Source organism: Oryx dammah, unplaced genomic scaffold (assembly GCF_014754425.2).
Source record: "Oryx dammah isolate SB20612 unplaced genomic scaffold, SCBI_Odam_1.1 HiC_scaffold_18, whole genome shotgun sequence".
In the NCBI taxonomy this organism is placed as follows: Eukaryota; Metazoa; Chordata; class Mammalia; order Artiodactyla; family Bovidae; genus Oryx; species Oryx dammah.
The window spans coordinates 65,984,141-66,000,511 of record NW_024070202.1 but is presented as its reverse complement, the minus strand read 5'-3'; the positions used below and the strand labels follow the sequence as shown (position 1 = coordinate 66,000,511).

General features: G+C 43.7%; 1 protein-coding gene across 1 annotated transcript in view; it reads left to right on the top strand.

Moving 5' to 3' along the window:
- GARS1 (glycyl-tRNA synthetase 1) overlaps nt 1-6,965 on the top strand; it is a 51,176-nt gene extending 44,211 nt beyond the window's left edge. The window contains exons 14-17 of the mRNA XM_040259693.1: nt 1,495-1,604; nt 4,235-4,328; nt 4,885-5,075; nt 6,658-6,965. Coding sequence (XP_040115627.1) covers nt 1,495-1,604; nt 4,235-4,328; nt 4,885-5,075; nt 6,658-6,783 — 521 coding nt within the window. The 3' untranslated portion in view covers nt 6,784-6,965. The remainder of the gene's footprint in view (nt 1-1,494; nt 1,605-4,234; nt 4,329-4,884; nt 5,076-6,657) is intronic.
- The last annotated feature ends 9,406 nt before the right edge of the window (nt 6,966-16,371 follow it).

The window sequence follows — 16,371 nt, the reverse complement described above, 5'->3', positions numbered from 1 at the left end:
AAAGTTTCATAGCATAACTATTTTATGGAAAATTTGAAGAAGAAAATGAATCCTTAATGTTACAGCCCTAAATTTGATGCATATGTTCAAGACATTACCTTGTTTTTTAAAAAAAAAAAAAAACATAATTGTACTCATACTTAAAAATAACTTACAATGCCATCTTTATATGTTCTGTGACCGAGGCACATATGAAGAATATCTCTTTGATTAAAAGCATCTTTTCTTTTTTCCCTCACTTTAAGGAAAATTCCTTTTATTTTTTAAGCAAAAGAGAGAACTTATCCACACTATCTTTTCTGGCAGATTAACTTATTAAAAGTCAATTTAGGCTAGTGGTCGTTCATGCTTTTTAAAAGCCAAGGAGATGATTATTGTTTTGTAGGACAAATTCTGTGAGTTGGTAAGTGAATATTTTGGAGAAGGTATGAAGGATTCTTGGTTGAACTGATGCTCCTGGAAACTGAGAGTAGTGGGTATGTGAGACACTGCTGCCCATGGAGTGAGCTGGCCTTTTCCATTTGTTCTTGGCCTGCCTCATTGTTGCTAGGCCGCATGGAGCTGTAAAAGCAGGCAGAGCAGTGACAGGAGAGAGCCCGGGAGCCCTTCTTCATGCTCTGAGGCCTTTTAGCCACATCCTGGCAGCTGGCTTAGAGCTGTCCTTCAAGATGCCACCTCATGGGCAGAAAATGCCTTGGTCATTTCTCAAATGTTACTCATGTGCGAGCTTTGGGTTCCAGTTACCTCATTTCTCTTGAAATAAGCTCTCAAGGTAAGGGTCAGTTTAGTTAGATGTGGATAGTGCTTAGCTATGGTTCCTTTCTGAATAATAAGTGATAATGAAGACAGTTCCTATGTATACCACAAGTATAACTGCACCCATGGGAAGAGCTGTGGGTTTCCTGGTCTTTGATTGACTTCTGGTACCTGAGCAAGCTCTTCTCTAACAGACTCCTGACCCCAGAATCTTGGAAATACAATAGCAGTAACCTGGCTGTCTTAAGAAGTTCTCATCCAGATACTAAGATAAAGAGTAAAGCACAAATCACATGATACTTGTATGTAGGAGTTGTTTTCATCAAATTTGCCAGCTGTGGTAGTGGATTTTTAATTCTAGCAAAGTCTTACAGAAGCTCTAGAGTTTCAGTGCTTTCTGCATAGGTGAGGCAAGGCATTGCTCATAGCTTACCAACTTGGTAATTGAACCCTCCTTTGGCCTGGTATCTTGTTTTATTTTTTATGGTATATAAACAATTAAATTTGGTGAAAAAAAAAGTTTTCCTCTCCAGTTTTCTCTTTAAAGGCATCATGTTTTCTACCAGGAAATGGTTTTTAGGAATGTTCTGATTGTTTTTTTGTCCTGCTGTACAGGATCAATCACAATCCATCTAGAATAGAGAGATCTTTAGGGCCAGTTAGAATTGTTTCGAGAGGACCCGAAGTGCATCATGTGGGATTTAAGACAGTCTTGCTGAATTTCTGTTTCTCTTGCAGTGGAAGAAGTTATTCCAAGTGTAATCGAACCCTCTTTTGGCCTGGGCAGGATCATGTATACGGTATTTGAACATACATTCCAGGTTCGCGAGGGAGATGAACAGAGAACGGTGAGTTGCCATGCAAAGTGTACTGTTTGTTGTCTTACAGTGTCAGAGAATGACATCTCCTGAGTGATGTTAAGACAACTCTGAAACAATCAATTATTTTTTACTGGAATATTAGCACCTTTGCTTAACTGTTTACGAAGCAAAGCACTTCCTTATCTCATTTGTGCTTTAGAATGTGTAGGTTATTCCAGATGCCATTGTTTTAGTTGCTTCTGAGTTCTGAGGCAACATATTACTTTGGGAGAGCTGTCTGTAATGCATCAAGGGAAGGAGGCGATGATTTATAGAATTTGGACAAACTTAAAAACTTATTTATACTTTGGTAAAGCATTAAAAGGAACCTTCTCAAACTGCATGTAATTGTCTGAGGTATTTTGAGGGTAAAGATGTAAATTCCTAGGTTTTAGTCCAGAGATACAGATTCACTAGGTCTGAGACCCCAGGATCTAGGTTTGTGTGTGTATGTGTGTTTATAAGAAACCCAGATGATTCCATGGTGGGAGACTGACAGATTATAAATTGAGCAGAAGTATGTGACGTGTAGGCTTTCCCAGCATTCAAACCTAGCTAACGCTGCATGTTTTTAAGAAGTCTTCATCTATCAAGTTTTCTTTTGGCTCCAGTGCTTTTGAATTACTGCTCCATGTCTTCCACATAGCTCTTCATTATGGCTTATTTCACCTTTCTCACCTAACCTCGGGTTGTGGAAATTATACTCCTTTGATGTATAACTACAGGATTCCAGGAAGACCACTCAGAAGAAGAATGCTAGAGAGGAAAGGTTGTGCAGGTCAAATTAACTGAAAGAAGCATTCTTACCTGTGTGACCAGCTAACGCTGAGTGTGTACACAATGCTGGATGGACATCAGCTCTGTAGTTTTATCCTAGGGCGTTTAGCCTTAAAGATGAACTGATTAGTTCTTGGTTGGATGGCATCACTGACTTGATGGACGGCATCACTGACTTGATGGACATGACTTTTGAGCAAGCTCCCGGTGTTGGTGATGGACAGGGAAGCCTGGCGTGCTGCAGTCCATGGGGTTGCAAAGAGTCGGACATGACTGAGCAACTGAACTGAACTAAACTGATGAGTTCTTGGCACCAGTATTTTTAAAAGGTTTGACATAACTGTTGATAATGTACAGCTAATAAAGCTACTCTTTTATTCTGTGCCCTAAAGTCACATCTTCATTTCCTGACGTTTAAGGAGTGGCTTTTCATTCATTAACAGATAGCAGGAACCTGAGCCTGGACCCAAGAGATAAGACATAAGGGATGGTTCTTCCTGAGGATTGACATCATACTTTACTGAATGTGCCCTTTTTTAGAGGACAAGTTTGCTTCAAACTTTTCCTGGTTATTTTTCTAATTAAAGAGTTTTTTTAAAAAAGCTTTCAGCTATTCCTTTGACTCTATCGTGATAAAACTAAAGTTGTAACAGAAATTTCTTAAAGGCTAGGCAAGAATAAGTTACAGTGTTTTATGAATTACATAGAGATTTCATCATGAAGAATTTGATTAGGCTGTAAGAAGCCAAAAGTGTTTCTAAATTACTAGCACATAGTCCCTCGATCCATTTTCCTATAAATTTGGTATAAAAGCATTGCTGGTTAGATAACAAAAAAAAACACCATTTTTCTGTAAAGTCAGTTCCCCACTTCTCTCTCACATTAAATGGAATTATCATAAGAGGAGGAGAGGAGTGGAATTAGGAGGGTTCCACAATTCATGTGCCATATTGTTGCAGTCTAGGGTTTACTTACAGTGGAATAGTCACCATTGCTTGACATTTTAAGATTAATTAGGCTTTTGGGGGGCCAAACTGGACCCCATGTCATTCATTATTTTTATGGGACCTATTCATTCTGAGTCCCATATTCTTGCCTTCAAGTGAACCTTTTGTACAGATCCTATTTAAAAACTATCTTCAGCTCTCATTTCCAACCCAAAATGGTAGAATTGTTTGCCTTCTGCCAAATATTTTTGCTTTCTTTTATTTCTGAGTAACTCTGAAATCTGTTTCAGGAGCAGTTTAGGAGGGCTGTATTTCTCTCTGGTATACAGAACCCCATTTTGGGTTTTTTGTTTGTTTTCTTCCTACTATTTATTTGGGACATGTATTTGTAAGCTAATTAAACTGTTCTGTTTTACTTAGTCACTAAGACTCAGACATCCTTCAACTATGTTGAATCTCTTAAAGGACAGAATGGAATTTTGTCTGTTGACACTACTTTTTTGATGATTTGGGGGGAGGTTCTTAGGGATCTCCACAGAAAGAAGTAAGGCTTTTAAGTAGTACCAAATAATTACCATCTTAGATGTCAGTTTTCAAAATACTTTACATCATTTAATATTTTCATGATTGACCTGCAAAGTAGGCAGAGCAGATAGCAGAGACCTACATTTTAGACAGAGAAGCTAAGATCCAGAGAGGTAGAGTTCACTGAGTTGGTCCAGATTTTGAGCTGAAAACCAGATCTTTGTGATTCTCACTCTGGTTATCTCGCTGTTTGTTTTATCACACTGCTTTTTAACATCCTATTTTCCAGTATTTTGATAGTGAAATTTGGACGTTAATGTTTAGATCTTTATACACTAATGCATTTGGATGTCTTTTTAAATCGTCTAGTTCTTCAGTTTCCCTGCCGTAGTAGCTCCATTCAAATGTTCCGTCCTTCCATTGAGCCAGAACCAGGAGTTCATGCCATTCGTCAAAGAATTATGTAAGTAAATCCAGTTGGTTAATCTCCATGGGAATACTATCAGGCAGACTGAATTTTAGGAAATGTCTCTTAAAAAAAAAAAGTATTGAATAAAGAGTATGCTTACTCGGGATGTTCTCTCCTAGCATTTGAATGAGTTGGGATAGACTGGAAGAGTCAGATTGCATATTGCTTCTCCTGCTGACCCTGCCGGTCACTTCGTCAGGGGACGCCCAATGGAGGGTGACAACCCTGCAGATCTGCAGCTGCTGGACTCACAGCACTGAAAGGGATCTTTGCAGCCATCTGGTGTGACCCACACATTTCAGAGTTGGGAGATGGGAAGCATCCACTGAGCTGCTTGGGGCCACACCAGTCTCCTACCTTGGCTGCTTCACGCCCCTATAGCCGAATGAGGTGCAGGGATGAGTGAGGGTTTGAGCTCCAGCAAGGGCTTAAACTTTGGGAATGTTTCTGTCTCTTGCAGCTGCAACTTCTTGCTCTTTTGTGTTAGCTCCTGTTATAAGTTTCCTGAGCTCATATGACATTTTTAATTTACTGAATTTATTTTGGATAGCGGAGGCCTTGACCAGGCACGGCATCTCTCACAAAGTAGACGATTCCTCGGGATCCATCGGAAGACGCTACGCCAGGACTGATGAGATTGGTGTGGCTTTCGGCATAACCATTGACTTTGATACAGTGAACAAGACGCCTCACACGGCCACATTGCGGGATCGGGACTCCATGCGGCAGATCAGAGCAGAGGTGGCTGCCTTCGCTTTGGCATTTGTAGTCTTAAAAATGCTGGTTGCTTCTGAGCTGAGATGGATTTTGTTGTGTTTATGCTTCCCTTCTTGTTTTTGTCTTTTTCATTTTAATCGTAAGTTTGGATCAGACAGAGCACAGATTTCCCAAATCCCCTAGGCTTAATTATGAAAATATTCATTAACACTTCTCTAGTATTTTACAGCCGTTTGTATCACTCTGGGCTCATTCTCTGACAGTTTGCATTTATGATTGTTTATTTGAGCAAGAGAAGTATGATCGCAAGTGGTTGTTGCTGTAGTATTATTGGCAGGCTTTGGGGAGCTTAGACAGTTTTATCTTCATATTTCCATATAAGTATACACACGAGTATGTATAAACTTCTTCATGCTAATCAATTTCAAAACAGTGAATAATATTTCAGTAATTGTACTTGATCGGAAGGGAACCATGGAGATGGGAAAAGTACAGGAGGGAAAGAAAAGAGTGGCCACTTTGACAGCTGCCTGACCAGTTTATGTTGAGCAAGTTTGTATTTAGAATGCCTTTCATTTGCTTTGCTTGTTACTAAGAGTTTGTAATAGGGAAAACAGGAGTGAAAGGCTGCTTTTTTCCCAAGGGAATTTTCAGTCTACCTTAGAGGTCACAGATTTCTGGCTCATCTTTTTGCAGTACCAGATCTGGCTCCTCTGAACCTGTATTCCTGTCAGGCAGGGGTTCTCAGAGTGTGGTCCCTGGACCAGCAGCATCTGCATCGCCTTGGAACTTGTTAGAGAAGAGGAATCTCCACCCCAGACCTGCTAAGTCAGAAACTGGGATGGAGCTGGGGTTTGGAGAGGGAGAGAGGCTGGGCAGAACTGTTTTAACAAGCCCCCCAGGGACTTGCCTGGCAGCCCAGTGGTGAAGACCCTGTGCTTCCAATGCAGAGGTGCGGGTTGGATCCCTGGTCAGAAAGCTAAGATCCCACATGCCTCACGGCCAAAATGCCAAAAACAGAAAACAGAAATGACATTATAGCAAATTCAATAAAAACATCAAAAATGGTCCACATCCAAAAAAATATTTTAAAAAAGGAGCAAGCCTCCCAGATGATTCCTACGGTTGGTCACTCAGGTTTGAGAACCCCTGCTGTGTGGTGTCCACGGTTGGTTCTGGCTGATGAACAGCTGGCCCCTTCCTTAGGGCCTTTTCAGTTTCCTGACTCCCTTCACTCCTGTTACTTGACTGACCGTGGTTCTAAGAGTTGAATTAATACGAATGAAGTGACTTCAGGTAGCCTGGAGGCTTGGGATGACTAGGAAAGGCTCTGTGGGGAATTGGGGTACCCAAGGGAGCTGGCAGGGCTTCTGGGCTGGAGGAAGAGCAGGACCCCAGCCTGGGAGGGAGGTAAACATAACTAGGTAAAGAGGCTTCGGTGGGAGTCACTTAGAAACACACCGTAGGGACCAGTTTTTGGAGGGATCCTGTCACTGTGTAGACATGGACTCAACTATGTCGTTTCCTGAGTTCAGGGTGAATCCTCTTTTTTTGACAGCCTGATCCAGTTGGTTGATTCTGGGACTTCTCTTTTCTTTTACCCCAGGTCTCTGAACTGCCCGGTGTTGTCCGCGATCTGGCCAATGGCAGCATCATGTGGGCAGATGTGGAGGCCAGATATCCTGTCTTCGAAGGTCAAGAAACTGGGAAAAAAGAGGCAATTGAAGAATGAGAACAGTTTTGGCAACTTCTGACCATTTGCTTTAATAAAAGAATAACTCTTATCATGTCTACTTTACAAAAAAACAAAACATCATCTCAGTTCCTCCCCAGGACTACATTTTATCTTCAGTGGCTGCCTGATCTTACTCCCACAATTAAAGTTGAAGGAATTCTGAACAGACTTGTAACCTACATGCTCTTGTTTCAGCTATTTTTCCGACCTTGGGTAGACACTCATGACTTAATGTGAAACAGTGAATACACCTTAAACTTCACGTTAGTCATAAGACCGTAAAACTCGCCTGAACAAGCTGATGACATGTGTATTTACAGAGTTGTGCAACTGCCACCACCATCCAATTTTAGAACATTTCCGTCGCTCCTAAAAGAAATCTCACGCGCATTCCAGGCCCAAGCACCCACTTACCTGTTTTCTGTCTCTATGGATTTGCCTTTTCTGTTCTCCTTTTCTGAGCTGATGCATTGTGCTGAAGAGGCAGCAGTCTCTGAGTAGGGGGACTGGCTTCTGGGAGGTGCTGCGGTGTGGAGGAGGCTGCAGAAGCAGTGGAGAAGGAAGAGACTTGCTGGGGTGGGGGTCAGGGCTGCTCACCCCAGTATCCTGATGACACTCTGCTCTTCACAGTGTCCAGGTGGGGTGCATCAACAGAAACCGTCTATTTTAATTTTAAGGAGTGCTTGTGCTTGGCTTCCCAGATAGCCCTGGAAATTGCTGAATTCCTGATGCTAGAGGAGCCCCATCTGCTGTGTCTTGACGTAGCACTTCTCAATTGTCACAGTGTCTTTGATTTTAGCCTAGTAGTTTTTGGCTCCGCTTTTGAGGGACTTCACTGCTATGATGTTTTTGTATAGAGTCAGAACACATGTGTTCATTTGTTAGGAAGAAATTCAAGGATGTGTGAGTTTGACCAGCTATTTATTTGCTGTGTTAAGACTGTCTAGCATCCCATCATCCTCTCAGACAGTAGGGGGGTGGGGTGCCATATCTAGAATGTTTTCCTTGTCTTGAGAATGAAGCGCAATTGAAGAATCCGACTGGGATTCTCTCATCTTTATCTCTTCTCCAATAGTGCCTCCCACAGTGCTGTACACAGTATGTAGTCAGTAAATAGACTTTGCATGAGTCTTGATTTTAAACAAACCTCTGGGGAATAAATCATTTCACTGATGCTTATTTCTCCTCTGACCTATGCTTTTTAAAGTATTCATTATTAAATTAGAAGAAACTAGCTTTTAAATAAACCTGAGTTTTTATTTTCTAGGTATTTTTTTCACCCCTTATAATATAGCTCTTAACTTGGTGTATATTCTAGTATTCTCACATTGGGGCTGGGACAGAGGTATAAGAAGGCAGTTGTCTTTACTACTTAACATTTATTTAACTTTTCACAGTGAGCACCTCCCTAGTCAATCACCCCAACCTCAGGCATTGTTAAGAGCTGCTTAATAGGAAAAATATATTAAACACGTAGATTTATCTACTTTGGATCATAAAAGGATTGGAACCAAAGCTCTCTTCACTTTTCATTGGCAAACACATTTGTCATGTGTTAGATGGTGGATGTGAATTCTACAAGCCCTGCTTTCTCTGGTCTTTCCTCTAGGTGCAACGCACGATTTCTCCCCAAAAGTGATTGATTACCTGCGTGGGGAAGCTGGGTCAATAGCCAATGGTTCTGTCTGTCATATGCTTGCTTCTAAGCAAGCAGGGTAAGAGCTGTTTTCTAAAGAGGCTCTACACACTAAAGAGTTGTGTGCACAACTCCTCTCTTGTTCAAGTCCAGTGTGTAAGCCAGGGACTTTCTGGCTTGATGTGCTATGCAGCCCATCATTTATGCCTTTGTGTCAAACTGTGGGCTCTCGGGAGCTGGCTAAGTAGCACTGTCCCAGAAGTCACACCTGTTCTCCATTCTTCTCAAAAATAGGAAGCAGGGTGACAATCTGATTCCCACGCAATGTACATTAAGAAAACAGTAGTTTCTTGAAAACAGGTTGAATTCAGGACGTTCAGACAAGTATGAGTTGTGTCTAGAGAGGTGGTTGGTGCCTGAGTTGAGCAGGAGTCCAGAACCTTAGTACTGCTTAATGGCTCATAATAAAATACTGAATGTAGAGTGCTCCAGAATTCATTGTGAAGTCATAAAAAAATCCTACTAGTCAGGTGAGAGCGTACTAGAGATGTCAGATGTTCAAAGATCTTTGTGATAACAATTTGAAAAATCATTTTGTCAAATCCCTTGATTCTAGACCCTTATTTATTAGTCCCTTAACCAGGGGGCTAAACGTAGGCTAATGGTAGTGACTGTCTTGCCTAGTGGAGTCTATTCACAAGAGAACCAAATAAACCAGAAATAAATCCAGATTATCTCTGGATGCAGCTGCACTTAACCTTCTATCACCAGGGATAACTATTAATCTGCATCTCTTGGGAGGGGCTAGGATGAAGAGGTTTGGATAGCATCAATCACGTTAAAGAGCCTTGCACCAGCATCTTTGCTGATAGTCCGACTATGTGTAAGGCAGGTTTTGTTTGCTTGGCATTTGTCCACTCCAAAGAAGTTTAGTTGAAGATTGAGCATATGAATGGATGAATAATTTTATTGTGCCTCAAAATTCGCCTGTTTCTTCAATAAATCTCGGTTATTGGGCTGCGTCTAAGCAGTAATTGTGTTAGGATCATGTGGAAGGGATTAATGGCTCTCCTGGAAATTGGTTATTATTTGGGAGCGTCACCAGGAAATGCCTGAGAGCTGGAGCCTCTGGCCCTGACCTCTTGCCAGGAGCTCCTCTGGTGCTGGTGACTTCTGTTCTCCCAGCTGTGATGGTAGACCTTTCTTGCATGATTAAGGATACATCTTTTTAAACCTTTGGCAGCAGTGAAAGAGTTAGGACAGTAGTTCTTAACCCTGCCTGCACACTGGAATCACTGGAACTTTGGAAAATGCTCATGTATGTGCCTGAGTTTTGATGTTCAGACAGCAAAGTTTTGAAAGCCCCCTTAGGAAAACCTCTGCTAAAACAGATATTTTGGCTCAAGCCATAAAAAGGCTGAGCCCTGCCCTCTCCCGCCCCGCTCCAGAGTGGGGAAGCATCTTTTGAACAAAATTTTTACTGACAACAGGTTAAAAGTTGTCATTAAAAATACCAAAGTTTCCAGAAAAGATGAATTTAGCAGGCATTGTTTTATGTTGCTCCGGTGAAGTGTCCGTAAACGTGCTCTCGTGAACCCTCTGCAGCTCATAGCCTGCTTCCCTTGTCCAGTGTTGGGGGTTCAGGCCTCTCCTCTACCACCTCCCCTTCAGGACTTCCGTGGTTGGAGCTCAGTGTTTCCAGGGAGAATGGCACATTTGCTGGGTGCCTATCACATGCCAGGCTCTATTCTAAGAGAGGTCCTTTGTGTTCTCTCTTTTCACCCTTAAGGTAATTTAAATATTACTGTCCTTTAAAAAAGAAGAAAAAGTGAAAGTGTTAGTCGCTCAGTCATGTCTGACCCTTTGGAACCCCACAGACTGTAGCCCGCCAGGGTCCTTAGTCCATGGGATTCTCCAGGCAAGAATACTGGAGTGGGTTCCCATTTCCTTCTCCAGGGGATCTTCCCGAGAGAGGGATCGAACGCAGGTCTCCTGCATTGCAGGCGGATTCTTTACTATCTGAGCACTCAGTTACTTATTAACACAGTTCAAAACAGTCTGTTGCTGTCGGAAAATGCTTGCTTGTACATAACCCTCGCCCTACAGCTCAGGACCTTTCCTTGTCCCACACTTTGGAGTTTGTGAATGCAGATTCTCAGCCAGGTTAGGAAGTCTAGGCTTCTCAGCCATGACTTAATGTCATGAGAAGCTGTGCCTGTAGACCTGTCTTTGAGGAGGGTGTTGCCAGCACTAGAGATGACAGTGAGGGAAGGAAGAGGCATGAAAACTGCTCGCAGGCTCTGGTAAACTACAGCACTGATTTTTTCTGCCTCCACAAACCCATTTCTGTCCTCAACCACCAAATTTGCTTAATACCCTATCAAGCTCAATTTTTCCTCCATTCCCCCTTCCCATTCTCTTTCTCTCTCCCTTGCTCATCTTTCTACTTTAATCTCTTGTCCACTGTTCAACATTTTCCCATTTGGGGTATTTACCACAAAACGCAATTCTTACTTAGCATCAGGAGATTCACAGCATTCCTGTGTACCTCAATATGTCGATTTACCAAAACCCTTTGGACATCATCTGTGTAGCCATTTAAGATTCTTTGCTCAGGTTAGGACACGTATCAGAACTGGGCCATCGGTCCAGCAGCTAGAGCACAAAGTACGCATAGCTGTCTACTGTCTGGGGCTGTGAGGAGGGCTAAAAGAGTTATTACGCAGGAAACATAAGAGGCTGTAGCTTGGAGAGGGGAGAGCTGTCACCTGAATCAGTTCTTTTTCTGCTCTCCTTGAGAGTTCATTTCCTTTTCTGAAACCTGGTTGAACAGAATGATTTCAGATTTTAGTAGGTGAGTCCATAAACGACTAAGTAAAAGCTTTCTCCTTTACTCCTCGGAGTCACCAGCAGAGGTGGTTGAGTGGGAGGCGTCTGTCCTTGGCCTGACTTCTCTGTGCTGGTTGATACTTGGGTTCAAAATCTGTGACCATTCTTGTTTTCCTGTTCAATGTCATTTCCTGCTGGTGAGATATTATCATAGTAAAGCATTGACTCTGGAGGCAGACATGTCCACAGGAAAATGGACTCAGACACACAGGCAGTGTTGTGGTGGGCAACATGTCTAACCCAGAGCTGACAGTCCTTTACTACTAAAGAAGCTATGTCCTCATTTGAAAACAAGAAAAAAATCCTCCATCAGTAGAACTTTAGGCAGATGAATCTGTGTTGGGCCTGGGGGGTTGGGTGTAGGGTATGGTGTGGCTCTTGTGTTAAATGAAAAACGCTTGCTTTTTTATTTTCAAAATCTAAGTCCACTCCAACTTGGCTAGAAAGAAGACTGCAGAACTACTGTTGTGAATGCTGGATGGAGAAATCTAGTCCTGGGTCATGTGCTATTGGATTTTCAGAGAAGGGGGCCTGTTTGCAAGAGCAAATGTGCACTGGCTGTCTGCTCTGTGGGAGCCCAGACTCTGTGGATTGTGTGTTGGGGGTCAGGGACAATGTAGTCAAGGTGAGCCCTGGGGGATCCCTCAAAGGGGCTGTCATTGCTTTTGTTCCTTGAACTGTTTTCCCTACTTTTGCACCACTGTGCACTTTCTCAGCCATATGAAATGCTGGACTGCTTGCTCTCCTGAAAAGGGCTTCCCTTTGAGAGTATGTATTTATAAGAACCTTGTATCCAGTGAGACAATTAGACAAGCAGGTGTGGGGTGGGGAAGTGAGCAATGAATGGACTTCAGTTTTCCCAGGTGGCCTTAATTCAGGAGCCGTGATCTTGCTGAATGAGGGTGGGTGCAGCTGTGAGTTTTGTGCTGGAAGCCAAGTAAAGTGGACTCTGGTCCTGACTCTGAGAATCTAGCAATGCCAGCCTTGCTCTAACCGTCATACCTCCATCCCAGGCCACAGCCTGAACCTGAACCTCATGGAAGTTTCTAGAGCTTGGGGCTGGGAAGAGAGAGCCCTTCCTCTTTGGGAGCCAAAGCTTTCTGCCCTCCTCTTTCAACTTTGAGGACTTGGAGCAGACATGAGCCCCAGGAGCATTTTTCCAGGGAGTGTCTACATTTGCTGGGTCTTAAAACTCAATCACCAACAATTAGTGCAGAAGCAGTTATGCTAACTGAAACAATTTAGACTAATTGAAACCTTTTTTGGCTCATCAAAACCCACTGTTCTGCATCTGAGGGTGAGTTAATTGATAGTGAGATTAAGCACGATGAGATTATGGGAAAGGAAAAAAAAAGCACCGACAAGCTTTTAAAAATCTTTATGAACATTCATTTTAAAATTGAGGCCAGATCTTCTATTTTGCTAAAAAGAATTCTGAAGCAGGCTTGCAAACTGGTCCACTCCATTAACCTGTCCTCTGGGTTAGTAACAATGGATGCCAGTCTTGACTTCTCTTTCTCATCCATGCCACATCGAGGCCATCAAGTCCACCTTCACTAGATATTCAGAATCAGGCCACCACCCTGGTCCAAGGCACCAGGCCATCTCCCACCTGGTCTACTGGACTCTTCCATGAACTCTTTGCTGTACCTGTACCCCATCACAATCTATTTACACCCAGTAGTCAAAGAGGAGCCCTGTGGATTACAGTCCATGGGGTCGCTAAGAGTCGGACACGACTGAGTGACTTCACTTTCACTTTTCACTTTCATGCATTGGAGAAGGAAATGGCAACCCACTCCAGTGTTCTTGCCTGGAGAATCCCAGGGACGGGGGAGCCTGCTATGGAGTTGCACAGAGTCGGACACGACTGAAGCGACTTAGCAGCAGCAGAAGTCAAAGTGGTCCCATTCATTCTAAAAACTCAGTGGCTTTTCTTCTCACTAAATAACACCCGTGTGAAGCCCCTCTGCCCCCTCCCCACCGAGCACGCATACATACGCACCCCACTGTCCTGTTGCCCCGGCACACCTAGAAGCAGCCCCTTGGCCCTTGCTGTTCAACTGCCTGCAGTGCTTTTCATCTCAATCCTCACATCTTCTCCCTCACCTCCTTCAAGACCTTGTTCAGTCGTCACCCCCATGAGCCCTCCCCCAGCCATTTCACCTACAGTTTCAACACTGAGCAACACCCTGCCTCCCTACTCAGAACGTTCAGATCCATACGCATTTCATACTCTCTTCCTTGTTCTCTTTTTCTCTTTAGTGGTTAACACTTGATAATATATTTTGCTTCTTTGTCTGTTTAATTTTCAGGGTCCCCACTGGAATATAAACTTTTATCAACTACAAATTGGCACTTACTTCTACAAGGATTAGATCATGTGCTGCTGCAGCTGCTGGTTTTCAACACCCCCTGAAGGAATTCAGGGGAGAGAACAGAAATGAGGCACACTGTGCTCCGGGGAGAACTGGCAGGACAAGTCTTCAGATAGTTAGATGTTTTCAGGAGCCAGTTTTATGAGCCCAATATGAGCCCAATTCTTGTATCGCCTCATATCTAGAAAACCATTAAAATCACTTATGGTGATGTCTGTTCCTTGTGATTAGCAGTAACCTTCACATGACTAGCAGAAACTTCTGCAAAAAATATGTGCCTGATTGCATGTGCTCCCCCTTCACCAGAATCACATATATATATATATACTGACCTTCCTCTTTGAAGCAGTTTCTCAGAGCTATCTCCTGGGCTGTAGTCCGTTTTGCCCTAAGTAAAACTTGACTCACAACTGTCACAGTGTGCATTTTTTTAAGTCAACAATTCCATGAGGACAAGAATTTGAGTCAGCCTCATTTAAGTCTATATCCTCTGTTGTGCCCAGAGAAGTGCCTAGCACTCAGTAGGTGCTCAAGAAATATTTGAATGACTTCTGAAAGCATCTTCTCGAGGGAGGCTGCCACATTCAGTATTTTGGTGCAAAAACTGGCTTACTTTGAAATGACTAGCCCAGAGATACATGTATAACTTATGTCTAGGCTTAAATTACATTACTACCATAACGTTGCTGCTGCTGCTAAGTCACTTCAGTTGAGTCCGACTCTGTGTGACCCCATAGACGGCAGCCCACCAGGCTCCCCCGTCCCTGGGATTCTCCAGGCAAGAACACTGGAGTGGGTTGCCATTTCCTTCTCCAATGCATGAAAGTGAAAAGTGAAAGTGAAGTCGCTCAGTCGTGTCCAACTCTCAGCGACTCCATGGACTGAAGCCCACCAGGCTCCTCCGTCCATGGGATTTTCCAGGCAAGAGTACTGCAGTGGGTTGCCATTGCTAAAATTTTGCAAATTCAGTGGTTTTCAGATTCATCCTTTTGGAGTCCTTAGTTCAAATGAAATCTCTCTTGAAACCCTGACATTTCCTTGGGTAGTGACAATCCAGGGCTGGGACAGACAAGGCCCTGCCCTCACGCCCCTCATGACCCAACCTGACACCAACGAGGGCCTGTGAGTGAGGAGCTGCCCACTGCCTGAAGAGGCCGGCACAGTGGGAGATACAGCCAAGAATGGCCTTGCATGCTGGTGGCTCCCAGGGCCCTCCTATGTGAGGGTGGTTGTTAAAAGTGTGAATTTCCACTCTCCATATTTTGGGAGGTCTAGAGTGGGCTCAGAAACCTGTGTGACTTTAAATGCCCTTGTGCTTCTGACCCACACCATCAACGCAGGGACTTCTTTTTTAGCTAAATTGTGCATGCTGCTGTGTGCGTGGTCAGTCATGTCCGACTGCGACCCTGTGGGCTGTAGCCCACTAGGCTTCTCTGTCCATGGGATTCTCCAGGCAAGAACCCTGGAATGGGTTGCCATTTCCCCTTCCAGGGGAATCTTCCCCATCCAGGGATTGAACCTATGTCTCCTGAGTCTCTTATATTGGCAGGTGGATTATTTACCACTGAACCACCTGGGAAGCCCACTAGCTAAATTAGAGCCCTGTAATTTTATCCTGAGGTCAGGGGCTTTTAAACTTGGATCCATGGTTCCTGTGAGCATTTGTATAGACATGCACTATTGAATACACTATATGTTTGTGTGTTATACATTTGTGTTTTTTCTAGGGAAAAGAATCCATCACATTTCCAAGGAAGGAGTTTCTCCTCATTCCTTCAGATGCAGACTTTAACATTCAACTCTGCATGTTGATGGTGCGAGGAGAGCCCAGAATCTGTCAGGTGGAGGAATGAGATGGGTCTGGAGACCCAGGGCTGGGGAAATTCATTTGCTCAGGAACTAGTGACACAGACCCCATAGTGCACCCTTTGGAAACCCTGGAAGGACGAGGTACTTGGGCTGAGCTGAAAGAATAAGAAAGCGAGGAGACAGCTGCAGGGTTGCTTGTGGGCCTGCCACTAATCTTCCCCAGAGAACAAGAGGCCGGAACTGGAGGAGGCAGGGAGAAGTGACAGGTCTTTGAATTTCTCTGCCTGCGTGGGCAAAGGAGCCTCCATGGGGATCCATGATCCAGACTGTTAATCGCTGTCAGGCCTCCAGGAACCAGAGAGGGTCTTACTCAGTGCCCTGCAGAGCTAATTAAGAATCACAATTAATTAGTTTGTTTTATTCACTGCAGAGGCTGAATGCTGATTATCTTCTGGAGTTAGATCAGCACCTCCCTCCTTGCCCCACTCATGGGTCTGTCCAACAAGCAGATACCCAAACTGGACTTGGACGCAGCCTCAGAGGTTCCTTCTCCTCGGGCTCTCTTTTCAAAGTGCAGTGGTTAACACTTGGAAGTTTCTGTACATCTGGCTCTTACTCGTTTATCCAAGCAGCCCTGTGGCTCCTACCACGTACTCAGACAAACGTGATGCAGAGCACCAGTCCTTTTTCCTGATTTTCCTCTTTGTACTGTTCGGGAGCTGTTTCTTCTCAACTAGACGTTGAATTTCTTGAAATGGGAACCTTGTCTGATTTATTGTTACTTCCATACTGGGTAGTAAACGGGGAATGACTCACTAAATGGGGAATGACTGACTGATGGACACGTGTGTGTCTAGTGTCTGGGTCCTCCCC